Source organism: Zootermopsis nevadensis, unplaced genomic scaffold (assembly GCF_977971745.1).
Source record: "Zootermopsis nevadensis isolate Lab colony 2312 unplaced genomic scaffold, Znev_1.0 Znev_ptg000010l, whole genome shotgun sequence".
Taxonomy (NCBI): domain Eukaryota; kingdom Metazoa; phylum Arthropoda; class Insecta; order Blattodea; family Termopsidae; genus Zootermopsis; species Zootermopsis nevadensis.
Window position 1 is genome coordinate 4,778,098 of NW_028259142.1, and position 19,169 is coordinate 4,797,266.

Consider the following 19,169-nt stretch of genomic DNA (forward strand, 5'->3'; position numbering starts at 1 on the left):
GCGGTAAGTCTGCAGATGATCGTCTTCTGAGATGTTGCACCGTGCAGTCTTGCAGAAATTGAATGAAGTTTCAGTTATAGATGGGTGGATAATATTAAAATGTATCTTAGAATAACTGTTGTGGTAGGGCGTGGACTGGATTCATCTGACTAGGGATAGGGACCAGTGATGGTACTGTGAGGAACACAGAATGAACCTTCGAGTTAAGTAAAAGGCAGGGAATTTCTTCAACAGCTAAGGGCTTACTAGCGTTTCAAGAAGGATTCAGGAACATGGGGTAGGTGTAATTAGATTGCATTTAAACACGCGGATACGGTCAATGGCTCTCTGTACTTATAATTGAATGCAAGAAGGAGATAATGTATTGCATATGTAACCGTACGTCTGTGCAATACAGGAACAAGAACTGTGTAAGTTATCGTTTGTTCCGTTTTACTCGTCTGCTTTTAACATTGTAACATAAACGTAAATTTTAAGTTTGTTTACAGCAGAGTGACTTGAAGACAGTGGACTTGATAATACGGCGACATGAAGCCAGCAAAGTCAGGTGTTCATTGGCATCATGCAACATTATACTTAGCCAGTTTTGCTAAATGTGATGTAAGCAAGGCGTTCATCAAACGCTGCCATCCATGTAATTGGTGCAATTTGTTATTTAACTCAAAGGACTGATAGTAGGTTAATTTATACTTCAGACGAAATGTTATGACTTTAAATTCGCAGTGAAACGAATTTGCCTTGACTTGAGGTTCTCACAGCGGTGAGTATGAAGATTTCCGTCTTCTGGGTTGTTGCGCTGTGTAGTCTGGTCGATGTTTACCAACGTTTCGGAGGTCATACTGCCTCCGTCATCAGAGTATGAATATTTCTGTCTTCTGGGTTGTTGCGCTGTGTAGTCTGGTCTATGTTAACCAACGTTTCAGAGGTCATACTGCCTCCGTCATCAGGGCGATGAATATGAATAAGGTGAATTTGCCTTTGTTTTAGTTTAGTATTTCTCTTATGGCTTATTTGTACGAATATCTGCGTTCTCCAGACTGCGTTCAGATTTCGCCTGACCACTGCATGTGTTAAAAAATGTCGTGGACTTAAGATGTGTATTTGGTACCGTATTTTACAACAAATATATTACAATCTTACAGCAAGTGTCTCTCCTAGAAGTTTGTCCGGCCGTCATATTGTTATTGAAAAGTACGAAAAAGACGCTGTTTATTCAAGACCCCAGCAGCAAGGCGCCATTTTTAAATACTAAAAATACGTTAGTTTGTTCGATAAATGGCGCGAACGTGAAAACCATTTCATTTTAATTTATTCCCATCTTTTTAACGTATTCCTTAACGAAAAAATTTAAATCTGCGTTTTTCAAGCGTCGTAGTTTTCAGGTAACGAAGTATCAATCGATAACTTTCCATATCGTGTGTAAGAAAACAGAAGCGCTGACATAAGCGAGGTGACTCATTGTATTTTCATTTGTGCAGTACGTAAGCTTTTTAATAGGTTGGCGATGTTTGTATGGCTTCCCACGACTTGTTTGGTACTGACACAGGTGTGGCAGTGCTGTTGCATTGGTATTTATTGGGCAGGTAAAAGTTTCATGTATTCACGAGGCGCCCTGTTGGATTTTTCGCAGTCCCTGGAACATATTCAGTGAATTACTAATTCTAAACACTCCACTTCTTTTAAATTCACGTCGATCTGCTACTCGTGGCCATTCCATTTTACACAATCTCTGCAGTTCGCTTATAAAGTTTTGTTCTTTTAAGAAGACCTTGATTATGTTGCTTATCGCTGCGAAGTTACAGCCTTACATATCACTTGGATATAACAGCTGGTACATGCCTTGTTTTTGCTGTAGGGTTAGATAATCTGGCAGTGCCGTACAAAATTATATATTGTAAGAAATATTATGGCTGCCAGTATATTGCGTCCTGTAGTTAGTGCCTTTACTTTGCAGGTGAAATGTGAATATACTGAGAATGACTTAAATTTTACTATATTATAATATAATAGTGAATTCACGCAAAAATTGTATTGAGCCAATATTTGAATACCCGACCAGGTATGGCGAATGCAGAAATCTTCCGTTTTGCGGTCTCAGCAACTTTTTCGTTCTTGATCTCAGATCTATGGGGTACAAGTGAAAGCGAGGCTGGGAGGAGCCTCTAAACGGAACAGAATGACTTCGGATGTGAGAGTTTTGACGAGCATCCTTGCTGCATTTTCATGATTATCGTATTGTCATAGATAATGCATAATAATTATTGGGAGTAAATCTTTATTTCCCTAGATATTCTCTGAGGCGTCCACTTCAGGACGGTAAATCGTGTTTATGTTGTTTTATATAAGTACGTCAACGTTATCAAACTAGCGGCCTGCGGGCCCTGTCCGGCCCGATGCCTCTTGTAGCCGGGGCCTCGAAATTATTTATTAATTTTTATCTGTTTAATACAGGCCGGTTATGTAACTAAAAGGTGATTTGTGCACATTCCAGTTCAATGTATATTTGATTATTTACTACTGTAATTTGTCATTTGCGAATAAGAATTGTTAACGATAACTAAAAGTAGCTATTAATTTTCTAAAATAGTGCATGGAGGGATTTCTTGGCCCTAGGAAAGGAAAGTGAATTATGCGTTTTCATATGCTGAAGACCCCAATAAAATCGCTTCATATGCATCAGTACGTTCGCAAAACCGCATCGCGGAACAGTTCTCTGAAGTCGAAATTATCAGCAGGTCTTCGAAGTAACGTTTTCTCGAGGTTTTACCACCAAAATTCCTGAACGTATTTCTCATTCCCCCCCCCCCCCATGCGCGGTGTAGTCTGTAGCCATTTCATCGTCCATTTCAGCACAAATTATAAAACTGGGCGATGTGTAAAATATTCTCCTCGACACTTCCCAAACTTCTTCATTCCGTGTTATTCCCCTGTGAGATCCCATGTTTCACGTCTTGTGTTCACTAACAGACGCCGACCGCTCAGTTTCAGGCTGCTAGCAAGACGCCCGATCACTACGTCCGCGTCCGTTGGAAACGAAGTATACATTCCTACCTGGTGCCCAGAATGCGAGGAATGTTTCGATCAATACATACTGAACTCTTTAATACGCCACTATGTGTATATATATGCCCTCTATTGCTGTAATTGGCCTCGTAGGAATGTCAGGTGGGAGGTTCGCCTTTTCGTTTTACAAATTCAGCCGTCAGGTGGGAGAAGGTTCGCCTTTTCGTTTTACAAATTCAGCCGTCAGGTGGGAGAAGTTCGCCTTTTCGTTTTACAAATTCAGCCTTATCATTCAGGAGACTTCGTATCACGTAGTGGTTCTTTATATATATTTTTTTCCAGTAACATCTGTGACGTTGGTTCAGTAAGTGAGTTCTCTTTGCTGTTATCTCCAAGAACGTGGGAAAGTATCTCACATGCTTAGAAGTACTTTGACTTGTATAAAGTGATTCATTTGCATCACGGAACGTGATGTGCGTGAGTAAATCCATTTTCGAAAGGTGAAATGCATTCGATACTTTGTGCTTTTGCCAGTGCGAATAATTAAATAATGTTCTTAAGTTAAGTGGCATTATTTGTGTTGAAGGGAGATTATACCTTTGTACATGGACAGTTATTAATTTATGGAGGAGGATTTTTATTTTGTGGTTGAAAATGGATTCAATAATTATGCGTGGTCGTGTGGATGCTACTAGCTGTTTTAAGTAATAGGCGTAAATCTGTTTTGTTACGAAGAGGTGTGGGGAACTATTCGCTCTTCGAGGGAACCGAAATAACTCATTTAGTATAGCGTTGAAGCTAGGAGTTGGACGACAGGGTTTGATTCCCGGCAAAGCAGGGTTGTTCTCTTTCTTCGTAGCAGCGTCAAGACTTCATATTATTTTGTTTAGTGTAAGTACGAACCACTCACTGTTTCACAGACTTTCATTTCTTCGTTCTAGGTAATGGAGCTGTAGGAAGATCGCAGAATTTCAGCGTCCAACCCGCACCGGATCATGAAAATGGTGTTGTCACAACGGCAGCGGGAGGAGTTGTAAGTTGAATCACGACGTAAATTTTCTGTCCACCGCTTATCTGCGTGTTCCGGAATGTGACACATGACATGTATTGTCTTCATAGAATAGCCGAATCATGCCTGAAAGTCACGTTGAAGTTAAACTGTTAGTTAGCATGTGTATTTGGTGCAGATGTGCTACGTCGTAGGTGTAACTTATGTAAGTAGAAGTATAAACAAGCCCTCGACTAGAAGCAAGATGGTGGGAGGGATTGAGGAATGGAAGATGGCACAAGATTAAGAAATATGATTGGAAGGAAACAATTTGTCGTTGCATTTTCGTTATTTATTGTCAGATGGCCAGACTGGCTAGGTTAATGCGGTTTGTACTGTTGTGCTGTATCATCAGATTGTATTCATGACTTGTTTTCATTATTTTCATAATTTGAGTAATATTTTAGAAACCTGTAGAGATAAATATGCCCATGTAGCTGAGACATGTCCGTTCTTCGCATTACCTCAGAAATCGGTGTTGTTAGTGGAAGAAAATTGAAAAGTACGATACGACCTTTAGTGGCTTCGCGAAAATCCGTCTCCTGGCTAGAACACGTTTAGGGACACACACTCTGACATGACTGTAACATGTCTGTGCTGTGTTTTGTTGTAAAATGTGGGAATCCGAGAGGCCTCAAAGGTTTCTTTACGAACAGAGTTTTTATTCGAAAGGTAATTAGGATGTCATAGAAATGCGAGAACATTACAGAAGAAAATGGGCATTACAGATTCGTTCTTTGTACCACTAGGCATTGTTTATGCGTCTAGTACTTGAAACTAGTTTCGTAGTTTTTTGTGTGTAAGTTTTACTCGTTGGATGAAGCCTGATGAGTCATGTTTTGCTTCGTCAGCAGCTTTGGCCAGACACTGTATTCTTTTCGTATCTTTTATACGGCGGGATTCGCATCAGACGATGCGCCATAGGTGGTGCTACATTCAATATTACAATGTGTACAGTTTACATCAGAATTGTGGCGATATCACCTTTAATTATCGCATAGTGACACTTAGTGCGTGTCAAAAGCAAATTTTCTGCTGTACTGCCTGTCCCAATGGAGGGTGTTTCATTGCCTCATCGAAGGAATCGTCCTGTGTGCAACCACTGTGACAAGTTATGTTATGTTTCCTCCATGATAAACATGGTATGTTGGAAAGGTCGATCGCAGGAAACATGGAATGCTTTAGACACGGAACGCTGGAATTCTGGCGACCTGGAAAACTTGAAACTTTGAAAACTGGTCACACGGAAAACGAAATCTCACCTGAGCTGAAAAGACGTGACCAGATCGAACCAACAAATAACCAAAGTTAAACAATATATTGACGTAACGTAACCTAACGTGACCTGTCCTCCCCTAACCAAACCGAACTTGAATATCAGCTGTATTTGTAACATGCTAACAAAGGACAGTCCTATTTACTCATTTGAATTCAGCACTTTCGTATGGATATTTGGAGACCTGTGTCGCTCACTTTTACACTATTTGAAGTTAAAGTAAGAACTAGCATGAAGCTCAGTTGGAATAAATAAATTAGTTTCGAAAATTATTTAAAGGCGTGTCTTTGGCTTAATGAGTAGGTACGAGCAGTGAAAGAAAACGCTGGAAGGAGAGAAGGGAAAAATAAAACAGGCGATAAACAAAGAAAAGGGAAAAAATGAGAAAGAAAGACCAGTAATGACATCATGGCCGCTTTCTCCTCAGACTGAAAAAATAAATTAAAAAAATAAAGGAAGAAAGAATAGTAAAGGCATTTCCTGGTATGAAGCCAAAAGTTCATGATGGTCATTACACTGGAGTTTATCCTGGGTCTGTTCAGTCCGGTTCACGTGTGCACGACCTCACATCTAGGTCTCATACATTTGTCTCCGGGATGCGTGCCCCGAGCTCCTTGATTTAATCTCTGGAAAAGTGCTGCTCTCTTTAAGTCAGTGGAGAATTTATTTTCGCGTAAAGGACGTCTATCAAGAATTGTAATCTTTCGTAGAAAGGAATAATTTCTAATTCTACAAGGGGCAAAGCACTGATGGTCCTTGTGACGCACAAACTCTGAGAAAGACACTGTTCACGTAGAATCGTGTATTTTTAATGAAGATGGGAGGAAATGAACTTCAGCCACAATCAGATCCATTCCAGTCCGTGAGCTTTCGAACAAGATTACTGCATTCAATTTCTGCGAGCTTTTATTCTTACCACACAGGAGTTGAAACACCCCAGTGAATTTAAACCACGCACCTACAGAGCAGATGTTTTTTCATTTAAATACATTCTCCGTTATTCCTCGTGTCCAAGGTCCGTGGTCTTTTATAAAATCGTGATTTAAGGATCCCCTCAACCGCATCGAAGGCTCGCGGCTTCTGTCCTCTGAAGATGCAATTTGTCTGCCCAATTCTGTTTCCACTGACGGAAGAGTTGCTTGATCGCCGTGGGCTGACTTGTGAGAATGCTTTTGTGCCTTGATTGCGGAAAATTGGTAGAATTAACTCATAATGGGGATGTACTGTTTCCGCCGAAATGTCAGATGCTACTCGACGACTTTTATATAAAATATTGCATTGTGAGTAAAAATTGTCAAATTTGATTTTGGTTGGTACTAGTCTATTGGAATTCCTAATTTAGCCACCATAAAGCGCAGGTTGAACTTCATTAACATTCTCGAAAACGGTTTAATGTAAAAAAAAGGATATTAGTTTTTTAACAACAGGTTTTTATCTTTAAGAATACGAAATTTCGACACGTGTACGTATATGTTTTTAGAAGCAGATACAGTGTTATAAACCGAAGACGTTGAACCGTTGATGTCAAGCAAGGATTTTTCTGAAGGTGCAGTCTGTTACAAGGTTACCGACGTAAAAATGTATCAAACTACAGGGCACAACAACCCAGAAAGACAAAACTTCTTCATACTCGCCGTAATTTCTTTGAATAAGAATTGTCGTACGCCTACAGCTGTGAGCTTGACAAGTTTTAGCCCCGCGTTCCGTATCTGTGTAGATGTAAACATTTAAATAAACGCTGGTTCTCTGATGGGTTTTGTTGCTTTGTTGAGCCCGTTAAACGTTGCCATCGCAGAGGATGCTTCTGAAAGGAAGATCCACTTTCACCATCTGCTTGCACTGCTCGCTGCAGTAGGACACCACAGGTTTCATTAGTCTCGTGAGCCGCTATTAATTCTGCGATCATGCATCCCAGGACTAGTGAGATGAAGTTTTAAGTCGCGATATTCTCACTGCTTCATGAAGTTTGTATGGAGCATAAACGATCTCTGCTCGATGGGAGACAACTACGAGATGGATGAGGTGGGGTGAAAAGGGGTTATGACAAAACTAGGGCCCGCTACAATGTTCAGGCAATTGGCAGGAGTTCAAGGACACTACAAATGAAATTGGTGGTGGTGGGGGGACTCGATTAATTAACAACGTCTGGCATGCAAATACTGCTTCATGTAGTTTATTAATACTTGGAGATTAAATATCCCTCTGTGGCAACGAAATCTAATGAATCACGTACAAGTGGACGTGCGTTAAGACTGGCGTCATATAATTGTTTATGTAACTACAGACGTCAAACAGAAGCTGCAGAAATAGTTTTAAGAGTTATTATCTTACTCTCGTAACGTGTTTCAGTATTTTCAGGCGGCAGTGCCCAACACGTACCATTCACTGTATTCCCTTTGGGAAGTTGCCCTGCCGTTCGTTAAAACGACGTGAAGGCCACAAATCTGTTTCATCCCACAAAGGTCACGCGCTCGTGAAGCTTTGCGTAAAGAATGTAATGCTAACAATTAGGTTTTATACCTAAAACATGCCACGTTCATTATTACGCGGCCCTGCACGATGTGCGTGGAACGAACGCTTGTGGGGCTGGTCATTTCTGTCTGTCTGTATGATTCAACACGAGAACTGTGCGACAATTTTGATGAAATTTGGTATGGACGTTATAGCAGCCACGGTGGTCTAGCGGTTAGAACGCTGGCCTTGCAATCCTGGGGTCTCGGGTTCAATTCCCGGTGGTGCCCGAATTTATAACTTGTGTTGGGCAAGGCCGTGGTCTAGGCAACACGGAGTTTTCCTCCGGGGGCTTCCAACAATTACTCCATTCACACACAGAAGAAGGCAATAGCAAACCACTTCTGGATCATCTGCCAAGAACGTATATGAACAGGTCCCAGTCCGAGAAAAGGATGGAAGGATCCTGTCCATATGGACCTGTCGTCAGACAGAACAATAAATAAAATGATAAATAAAATGGACGTTATGCTATTGTGGTATAGCCTAGACGCGTGTTTTGAAATTCCCTACAGTCGGTAACACCAACATGGCATCGTATGTTATTGATTTAAAAAGATATTAAGATCACATGATTTGTGTGTTCGGAAATTAAAGTTATGTCAGACAGATAACTGACGTAATCTTTTATTGAAAAGTTCCCTCAGAATTTGCAAAGGACGCATTCATGTGTTCCTGTATGGATTACAACTTTCAAATTTTGTTCTGGGTCGGTTTGAATTTTGATTAGATTAGATTGTTTTGCTCTGGGAAAGAGAAACGTTAATAATTGACCACCTCGCGACAATAAGCGTCTAGTTTCCGGCGTCGGGTGCCAGCGTCATATCGTATGGCATCCCTAGGTTCGTATTCTCTTTATTCGGAATCATGTGTCTGCGTCGAGACGACAGGTGTATCGACACGCTCAGCGTCAAGTTTCCGGCGTCGTGTCATGGCGTCTTGAGCCTCGTCCTCACTTTAATAGGATTCTTCTTTCGATTGGCTTCAACTGGTATAAATATGTGCTTAGCCGCGTTGATTTTCGTCCCAAGCAGCTCGGCTGGCTATCCTGACGTGGCTTTCGTGGGTCCAAATTAACTTGCTACAGCTTTCTTCCAAAGCCTCTCCAGTTCAATATTCAATAATAATCCAGTGGTACTGACAGCATCGTTAAACAAAGAAATGAAATAAAGCGGGACGTGAAACCATATTGCATGCAGACTCTTTTTCATTATTATTACTGAAAGACGTGGGGTGTTGCGTCCAAGTGGCGTGGTAGTTCTGCCAGACTACGCGGCACAATATCCCACAAGAGTCATCTTTATGTTACCGTATGCTTACCTAGAATACAGGTCACTGTAGTTGGCCGTATATATCTCGTGTGAGCTGTTGTGAAACAAGACGCCGAGGCAGATCTTCCGCTTCTGGACCGTTTTGACGTCATCTTGCACTGTTATTGATCGGAGCTACTGGGAAAACTCTGGTTGCCGTGGCGACAAGTGTAGTAGGAGGAGATGTATTGTGGCTTGTTGGTTGCATATCGGAGAGGGGTTTTACCGTAGAGAAAATAGTTGTTTTAAAAGAAGCGTCTATTAAAGACAGACGTTTCGAAAATATATTCATCATTCATTCAGTTTTCTTTGTATTCCGTTGTTCAGGGAAAAAATATAAAAATGAATTAGTTTATAAGCGGAAGTGGGCCCTGGACGAGATTGATTAGCGAGGCCTCTTAAGATTTTAAAACTACCTCTCTGGAACTGGCTCACCCAGTTCACGCAAGGCTAATTTTTTATTGTCAATTACGCAGAAACAATGAGGACTGATAACGTGACCGAACAGTACACATTGAATCTACCGTAAACAATAGCATTTTGTGGAAGACTTTTAGAAATGTCTCGTTTTCTCTTCATATGCTTTTATCGAAAACTTTCTCAAACCCTTCGTCATTGTTGTCTGTTTTTAATATAAAAGAACGTGTAAAGCAAACTACGGTAACAATGTGAGGAGAAAAGACAAATTCGATACATAAGAATTGCAGTTGTGAGGCACGCGAGGAGGCCCTGGATGTCGCCTACTTCTGCTGTAAACATTTAACAGGAAATTTACCTATGTAAATAATTGCCCACATAAAACGAAAATGGAACGAAAACGTTGCCATAGAAGTGTTTATATATAATAATTAAAATGCATTCTTCTTTATAGTATATCCAGTTTCTCGGTTTGAATTTTAAATTTTATACATCTGCTAGTGGTGTCCTAACCCAGACACAAAGAAAGTTTCAGAGGTACCTGAAATATTAAACCTACTCGTTTTATGATATCTTGCTCAGAAACTCATTAAAAGCTTATTTTAATGTTAAAATAATGACAAATTTAGTCATAAATGCTGGTTCCATGTCGAGATTTGAACCCAGGACCTCCTGGATATGAAGCAAAAATCCTAACTGATGTTGTTATTTAAATGTGGAGTCATGGCCCACCCTGCATAATGTTGACTGCCGTTGATTTGTTCTGTGGTCGATGTTGTTTTCCAGAAATAAAGCGATTGCAGACTATCTGAGCAATAATGGATACATGGATGCACTGGAAGCTTTCAAAAAGGAAGCAGACATGCCAGGAGAAGTGGAGAGGAAGTATGGGGGTCTGCTTGAGAAGAAGTGGACCTCTGTTATCAGATTACAGAAAAAGGTGTGTTAGTAGCTGTCTTTTCTGCGGCTGTGTACCCAAAGTGACACGATCATTATACGTTGCTTATATTAAACTTTTCTTGCATTACGTATTTAAATTGTGGTGGTCTATGTTCACAAGTAAGTACAGGAGTAAACCTTAGTCGTTAAATATAATTATACTTACTGGACTCTTACAGCTCATAGGAGGTATGGTACAAGTTGCTGACTAAATTTATGTTGAACTTAATGTATTTAACAGGTATACCATCTCCTTTAAGTGTACTTCCCCTTTGATATGATTCTGCAAAGTTTCAGTTACCCTTACGTCTTGAAATCTCTTCTCCGCGAGTAGCAACTACAGTTTTAGAAACAAAACATAGTCACATGAATGGGAGACGCTGTCGTTCATTCCTTCTATTTTTATGACTTGATATTCAGTGATACGTGGAGACAGTGTACAGGAACTAGTTTTTAATCAGTAGAACAACGCTAGCCATCTTTCTCTGCAAAAACCAATTATCATTTAAACAGTTTGTAGCTTTGAGACCCACATCACAATAAACTCAACCTCATATTGGTGGTGGTAATTGGCATGGAAATGAGCCGGGAGAGCTCATTCAGTATAGTGACTAGCTATGGGCTCTACGACCGGGGCCGACCCAGCCTCCTCTGCAATGGGTACCGGGGGTAAAGCCGGCCGGGGCATGATGCTGACCACTTACCCCCATCTAGTGCCAAGGTCAAGAAAGAGAGGAGCTATACCTCCACTCACCCCGAGCGCCAGTATGGCACTTTGCGGGACAAACTTTACTTTTTAATTGGCATGGAAGAATGTGTTAAAACTGAGCAGTGCAAGAACTTGCGAGTTCTCACGTGCAGTCTTAACGTTGTGTTCAAAGCGACTTCAGCGTTATTTAATATTGTAATGTTTTAAGGTGATGGAACTTGAATCTAAATTGTCTGAAGCAGAGAAGGAATTTATTGAAGGTGCTCCTACACGAGGTAAACGATCCCCTACTGAATGGATACCAAGGCCACCGGAGAAATACTGCCTCTCAGGTCATCGTGCGCCTGTTACGAAGGTAAATTTTGAAGTGGTATTATACAGGTTGTACACAAAAGAATGGTGCGGTTTCAAGAGTTGATAAAGAATTTATTTCTCACCTTACATGGGCACAACATACACCGTCAGCGGCGGCAACTGTCCAAGTTTCTCGTGCGTTAATTACAATCCTTCAGTGTGTGCACCCTGGGTCACATGACACACATCCACACCCGGTGTAGCATGTCCGCTGTAATGGCCTGCAGTGCTTGCGTTATCCAATCACGAAGTTCATGGATGGACATGGGCAATGGTCGTAAATAAACGCTGTCTTTAACGAACCCCCAAAGAAAGAAATCGCACGGTGTAAGATCTGGCGAACGGGGTGACCAAGGGAGAAGGTTGTTGTCTCCATTTGCAGCAGCACGTCCGATCCAGCACTGTGGAAAAACACGATTGAGAAGCACTAGTACATTCCTGTGAAAATGGAGGGGGAGCTCCGTCCAGTTGTAGAATGTAATTCCCTGCTTCCTCTAGCCACTGACTTGCGGGGACTTCGCTGAAACGCCTCACGCACTCTCTCAATGTTGTCATCAGACACACGAGGTCGACCAGGACTCTTGCCTTTACACAAGCATCCAGTTTCTACAAACTGTCGGTACCACCTGCTTATGTTTTTCTTGTGCGGTGCGTCTTTTTTAAACCGTGCACGAAACTCACGCTGCACTGTAATCACAGATCTGGACTCCTCAAAACGGAGCACACAGAAAACCTTCTCCTGCTGCAACGCCATCTTTGAAACTGGCCACGCAGTAAGCATGAGAAGCGAATTGCTGGTAGCGTATGAGAAACTTGGACAGTTGCCGCCACTGATGGTGTATGTTATGCCCGTGTAAGGTGAGAAATAAATTTTTTATTAAGTTTTGAAACTGCACCATTCTTTTATGTATACTCTGTACAGTGAGTTGTTAACAGGGATGTGACTGATGCAGTCATTCATTCTGAGCATGATTATCATGAGATTTACTAAGTTTTCAATCCACAATCCAAATGTGAAGCCTCATACTGGAATTTACCCCATCACAACAGGGGCACTTAAAATGAAATCACAGTAAAACGTACTGTGATTGCAGATAAGCTCACAAATGTTACTTGTGTTTGCAGAATTTGACAACCTCATATTTATTTCAAGACAGTGGATACAGTTCATAGATTTATATTTTATTTTGCAGGTTATATTCCACCCAGTTTTCAGTGTCATGGTGTCAGCAAGCGAAGACGCCACTTTAAAAGTGTGGGATTTTGAGACTGGAGAATATGAGAAATCACTCAAGGGTCACACAGACTCTGTCCAAGATATTTCTTTTGATCAGACTGGTAAATTACTAGGTAAGTATTGTTTCTTTTTTGTAATTATTTTTTCCTCTGATGATACAAAAAGCACAAGCCACAGATTACAGGTTGTTTAGAATAATTTAGCCTTCCCTTTTTAATGCTTTTGGGAATGAAGGAAAGTTTAAGATTTCCAATCATGTTGATGAAGACAAGGAAACTTTTCTTTTTATATTGTAAGTTGTATTTTGTAAAGAAAGGTGGTTGTTGGCTGCTAATTTTGAGGCTGTTAGATGTCTTTCATTCACTTTATGTAGAGTATCACTGTCTACCCTCCCATGTGAACTAGATGGCAGCTTTTTATAAAATTTTGTGTTAACATCATACCATTTATATTTATTAATTTATGCTGATAGGCTAAGTATTTCTGTGTTTAATAAAGTCTGTGGAAATAAACAGATGCATCATGTAACCATTTCTTGTTTCACATTACTGGAAATAATGTTGGCATGTTGGAAAACAAACAGAAGAAATCAGTATTAAACTCATTTTTTAAAGGGTTAAGGTTAGCACATCCATCTGTCATAAATTGTTTCTGAGATTTTTCGTTAGTCTCCCAAGTCACCCGTTTGAGGTGGATATTGACTTTGAGAGAGTCTCACTTGCTGCTCACTATTTACTGACTTGCACTTCTTAATGACCCTGACATTAAGGCAATGTCCTACGTAACCAATAACAAGCGAGATTTACGAGCTGCATAAGCAGCATGGGGTGTCATATGAAGTGGGGAATCGCTTGTTGTGTCCTACATGAGAGACTGCAATAGAAGCACATGGCCTTCCTGCGCATGCACCTTCTGTGTACTACATGGTCAGAGCTTTCTTGCGCATGCGTCTTACTGGCCAGCGCAGCGACTCGCGCGAAAATATCAAAATATTTGATCTCGGGCTTGGCCGCTTCGCTGGAACCTAGGACAGCGCCACACAAACAGCCAATTTGATATTTCCACTTCACCCACGCAACTCGCACCGCTCGCATTTAATCTCTCACGTAGGACACCTGGTAAGTATTGTTTCTTTAAGCTTCTAGGAAAAGTGTTCCTCTGCGCAAATTTACATCATCACCATCATCTTTGGAGCTCTTGTCTTATGTATTTGGCCTTAGAAACACACGCAGTTGTCACATGTTTTTCAAGTCATCGTTCAGAAATCATCCCGTCGTTGAGTGCCGTTGGAAAAGCATTGAATGCATCAAGAATTGGCTTGTATTAATAATACCTTTTGCTTGTATTCCAGTGTCCTGCAGTGCAGACATGACTATAAAACTGTGGGACTTCCAGAATTATGAGTGTATCAAAACTATGCATGGTCATGACCACAATGTGTCAAGTGTAACTTTCATGCCCGGTGGAGATTTTGTCGTCTCTTCTTCAAGGGACAAGACTATCAAGATGTGGGAAGTAGCAACAGGGTAAGGACCTTCCTGGGTACAGTTTATAACTGCAACATTACGATTCATTTGCATTGTAACTACTTCCCATTTCAGTTTGTATTTTCTTTTGATACATGTCATTATCTTGTGTGGGACTGAACTTTTGATGTTTGATGAGTGCTAAACAAAACTCAACCATTATTTAAATGCCAATGTACAAGGAAAAAAGAAAAAGTTTTTTGAGAGGAACCTAATTGTATCCAAAGGACAGAATGCCATTCAATGTGTCAAAATGACAGACATCGATCCTTTGTGTGTCAGAATGACAGACATTGTCCCGTGTTGGAGTTTAACATTGAAGTTGTTTGCTATGATCATTATTCCATGATATATCATCAGTGATTTATTGTTGCAGTTACTGTGTAAAAACTTTCACGGGACATCGTGAATGGGTGCGTATGGTCCGTGTTAGTCCAGATGGATCTTTAATTGCATCGTGTTCCAATGATCAGACTGTTCGTGTGTGGGCCACAGCTAGCAAGGAATGCAAGGTGGAGCTACGTGATCATGATCATGTGGTAGAGTGCATTGCCTGGGCTCCTGACAATGCCAGTTCTGCCATTAATGAGGCTGCTGGAGCAGATAATAAAAAAGGAGCTCATGCTGGTCCCTTTCTTGCCTCTGGCTCAAGAGATAAAACCATAAAGGTAATAATTATGAACAATGCGAGAATGGAGGATAGGTCTAATCATCCTAATTTATAAAAAAGGAGATAAAAACAATGCAAACATTATAGCGGGATTATATTGCTTAACCAGCGCAAATAACATAATATATAGGAACCAAATGAAAGCACCTTAGAAAATAAATTTCAGAGGGTTTTTGTAGTATATAAAGATTTGGATTAAATATCAGTTTAGATGAATTTCTTCTTCTTCTTCTGATTTTGTTTCTGTTCTATATGGATAAGTAATTAATGTGCGATTATGAAGATAAGCTGAAAGATAAGCGTGCAACAGATAAAATGTAATAATCATGAAGTAAGGAAGCAGAGAGCTGTATGTTACAAATAAATTAGTGACAAATGGAAGAGTTAAATTTCAGAAAGAATAAAAACCAGAATATTTTTGCTAATTGGTGAGGGACATACTCTGGAAACAGAAATGTCCATATTAATATCTAGAGCGTAAACCTGGCCATGGCTCAAGGAAGATATTGACAGACTAATGGTGGTAGTGATTTGATTTTTAAGGTCTGTAGAAGGATAAACCAAAAGGGAAGAAAAAAACTTACTTCATAAATGTTTTGCTTGGTATTTCTATTCTCAGATATTTTTATGTGATATTGATGAAATATATTTCATTATTTTTTTTCTAGGTTTGGGATGTGGGTACTGGGATGTGCCTATTCACATTAGTGGGCCATGACAATTGGGTGCGTGGTGTGGTATTCCATCCTGGTGGTAAATTTATTGTGAGTGCCAGTGATGATAAAAGTCTGCGGGTATGGGACACGCGCAACAAACGCTGCATGAAGACACTTGAAGCTCATCAACATTTTTGTACTTCACTTGGTAAGTATCCTGAGTGTCTCATTTGCAATTCATTAATTCCTTGGGTGGAAAAGGAAGAAGGAAATATTCACAACTTTTCTGTTTGCTTTGTGACATTGTCATGTACATTAGCCATTTCTTATTTTTAGTTCAGTAGTGAATTTTATAAAGAGTGAGATAAGCAGGGAATGTAGCTTGTGTCAAAGCAATGAGAAATTCATAGTCCTTGGTTAAAATTTGTTTTAGGTTTTTTCTGTCCACTGGCCTAGTCATTTCTTCAGCTAAAATTTATTATCAACCAGTCATACATCCCAGAAGTTAGCCGCTTCAGTCATGAACCATTCTCTGTTTCAGATTTCCACAAGACTCATCCGTATGTAATTTCCGGCAGCGTAGATCAAACTGTGAAGGTGTGGGAATGTCGCTAACCACACTCATCTGGTCAACACATGAATACAGTGGACACGGAGCTTAGCATTGTATCTGTTATATAATTATTATATAGTGTTTCTGTATCCTAATTTATATACAAACATAATGTTATGAACTTTAATTTGCTTTGGTATAAAAAGGAATGTCCTCCCCCTTTTGTGTTGCGCATTGCCATGTCAGACGCTTTGCACCAACAAGTCAGACAGGGAAGGGAGGAAAGCATAAGTGTCCATTGAATCCGTCAAGAGTATGTACCAAGAACTGCTTGTAAGAGAAAGGGCACTGAAAAAGGGGTATGCAAATCAGATTGACAGTGTGAACATTTGAAAACCCTCCTGCACATAATGATCATAAAAGTATAAGATGTAGAAAGTTTGTGACATACGCAGGATGGTAAGAATAACATTGTCAAAATGTTTTACTTTCGTTTTTAGATACTTCAGTGGACTAGTAGTATTAAAATTGATGCCTAATATCGGAACCTTAACTTACACTTGGCTATCCTGTCTTGATTCTGTACTGTTACTAAATTTCATGTTGCCTTTTGTGTTGGTTATGTTGCATAAGGTGTATTCACTGATGTGAATTTTTTTTATAAATATATTGTTTTAAGAAAGAAAGTGTGGCAATTACAGTACAGCTTAAGTGTTCTTGTTACATGCTGTTTAATTGTTTAGACTAAATTCTAAACATTCTGTTTTTCTACTTCCCACTTTGATTTTTGGTGGAATGTTGAACTGTTTACATCAGCATGTTTTTTTGTCAGAAAAGGTAAGAAAATGCATCGTATACCCATTATAATTTAGGAAAACAATTGAGAAATTTGAGCCTCTGCATAAAGATGTAAAGCACTTATTAAATCCATACAGGGTGTTAAATTGAAGAGCGAAGGTGGTTAGAATGCTCCAAGGTGAAGCCTTTATAGGTAACAATTACTTAGGATCTCCTTTGTGCCACCTGTATATGTATGCTGGTTCCGATTTTTTTATAACTCTTTCAGTTTCCTGCAGAAACTGTTAAGAACAGAAGGCTTGTGTGTTGCTAGTTTCTGCTGGTCTGCACTGTAGTGTTTTTCCAATTTTGATGTAAACACTTGGCAGGCAGTGGAAGGAACAGATAGTTGGGATGCAAGGACGTGTATCATAACAAGACTCCCTGTCCAGATATTGTGTGTTGTAGTTCCAGTTAACATGTACAAACAAAAGGTAACAGGTACTGTAGCATAGTAATTTTTTCTCTTTCTTTGCTATTTTTGTCACTCTAGTCGGTAGCCCTGTAATTACTGTAGTTTCCTCTTAGATTTTCATCTTTATTTGTGACATAACACAAGTTGAATACTACACAGCTACATTAGTTTTTGTCCTACTTTCCTAGTATTTATATATTTGTATTTGGAATTAATAGTGGGTACATACTTCGTACTAATGCTGTGTACACAAAAAAATAAAATTCTTGCCCTCAAGCAACCTGTAAATTCAGACAAAATTTCACCAAGTGTTTGGTGTATTGATAAAAAAACTGGTTCTGTGAAAAATTATTGCAGTTAATATTTGTCCCAAGTGTGGTGCCAGTTTTAATTAGAATGGCCTGTAAAAGAATTAATGGGAACACAGCAGCATGTAACAACAGCAAGGCCTTCAATTGATTCACTCTTTGTTAACTTTAATTCTTCATATTATATATCTATCCAGATACTTTTATTTCTAAATATAAAACAAATTGTACATCTGACAGTTTTCGTTATTGTAGCAAAGCTGATAGACATACTTAAAAACAGTTCATATATATATATAGGAATATATGATGTTTCAATAAAGTATTCCCTAGAGTGCTTGATACTTCTGATTTAATATGTTAATCAATTGAGCATAGAACCTCATGCTGTTAATGTGCTTGCAAAGTTGCCATCACACTAGCTTCTACAGTATAGTATATGTACAAAAAAAGTATCACACTTTTAATTGCCTGAAATCCTCATCATGATTCATAATAAACAGGAGAGATGGTATATTTTAGAATTGTAATCCTCCAAGACGTTTCAAACTTGTGTTCATTATGTTCAATGTGTATATTTCAATACAAACATGTGCATGGTATGATGCTAACCACAATATTAATTGAATTTTAACTCTGAACTGTTTTCTATTTATTAAAACTAGTGATATTTTATACTGTGCCAGAAGTAATTTGATCTACAAATGGAAGTTATAATTGCATGTCAACCAGCTGTTTATCAGAATAATGCCTCTTTGTTGGTAAAATGTATTAACCCTTTTGTGGCAAGTTTACTTTTATCTAATATTTGTTTCAGTATAATGCAACATGGGTTCAATTTTTCCATGAAAATCTTATTTCAATTTTAAAATGGGAAGCATGTTTCCTGTGACAGAAAGAACTTGTGAATGCAATTTTCACTCCACAGGAGTCAAATCCAGGGAAATATGTGTGGCAAATAAATTTCACAATCTCGAGCACTATATTACAAAATGCACACTTTATTGTCATTTAGATGATGGTTTTCAAGTTTATTAAAACAAGTATTCTATAAAATGAAAATTAGATCTTCCATTTAGGTACAGCATAAAGCATTTTTTAAAGACCACAGCAACAGTTTTACACTTATTGGCTCAGAAACCTAAAATCATTGGAAAAATCCCATTCATCCAGAACCTGTATTTCCTTCTTATAGAGCAACTACATACATAGCATGGAATTCAGTAGCTCTTACTTCTGTACTTGCACTAGTGTTAAAAATGCCAGCTAACATAATCAGTTAATCAAATGTAATGTGTTGCAAAATAAATTCATAATTACATTCAAGGGGTATAATTTGGAATAGCATATGAAATATAAGGTTCTCACGGCAGTTAAGATGTCATTCTGAGTTTAAATAC

General features: G+C 39.2%; 1 protein-coding gene across 5 annotated transcripts in view; it reads left to right on the forward strand.

Moving 5' to 3' along the window:
- Window positions 1–19,090, forward strand: part of Lis-1 (LisH and WD40 domain-containing Lis-1) — a 30,265-nt gene extending 11,175 nt beyond the window's left edge. For all 5 annotated transcript variants that reach the window (XM_087346290.1, XM_022079149.2, XM_022079153.2 and 2 more), the window contains exons 2-9: window positions 3,945–4,036; window positions 10,352–10,505; window positions 11,422–11,568; window positions 12,761–12,917; window positions 14,156–14,330; window positions 14,707–14,998; window positions 15,669–15,864; window positions 16,198–19,090. In XM_087346290.1, the coding sequence (XP_087202416.1) occupies window positions 3,999–4,036; window positions 10,352–10,505; window positions 11,422–11,568; window positions 12,761–12,917; window positions 14,156–14,330; window positions 14,707–14,998; window positions 15,669–15,864; window positions 16,198–16,271 (1,233 nt within the window). In that variant the 5' untranslated portion in view covers window positions 3,945–3,998 and the 3' untranslated portion in view covers window positions 16,272–19,090. The remainder of the gene's footprint in view (window positions 1–3,944; window positions 4,037–10,351; window positions 10,506–11,421; window positions 11,569–12,760; window positions 12,918–14,155; window positions 14,331–14,706; window positions 14,999–15,668; window positions 15,865–16,197) is intronic.
- The last annotated feature ends 79 nt before the right edge of the window (window positions 19,091–19,169 follow it).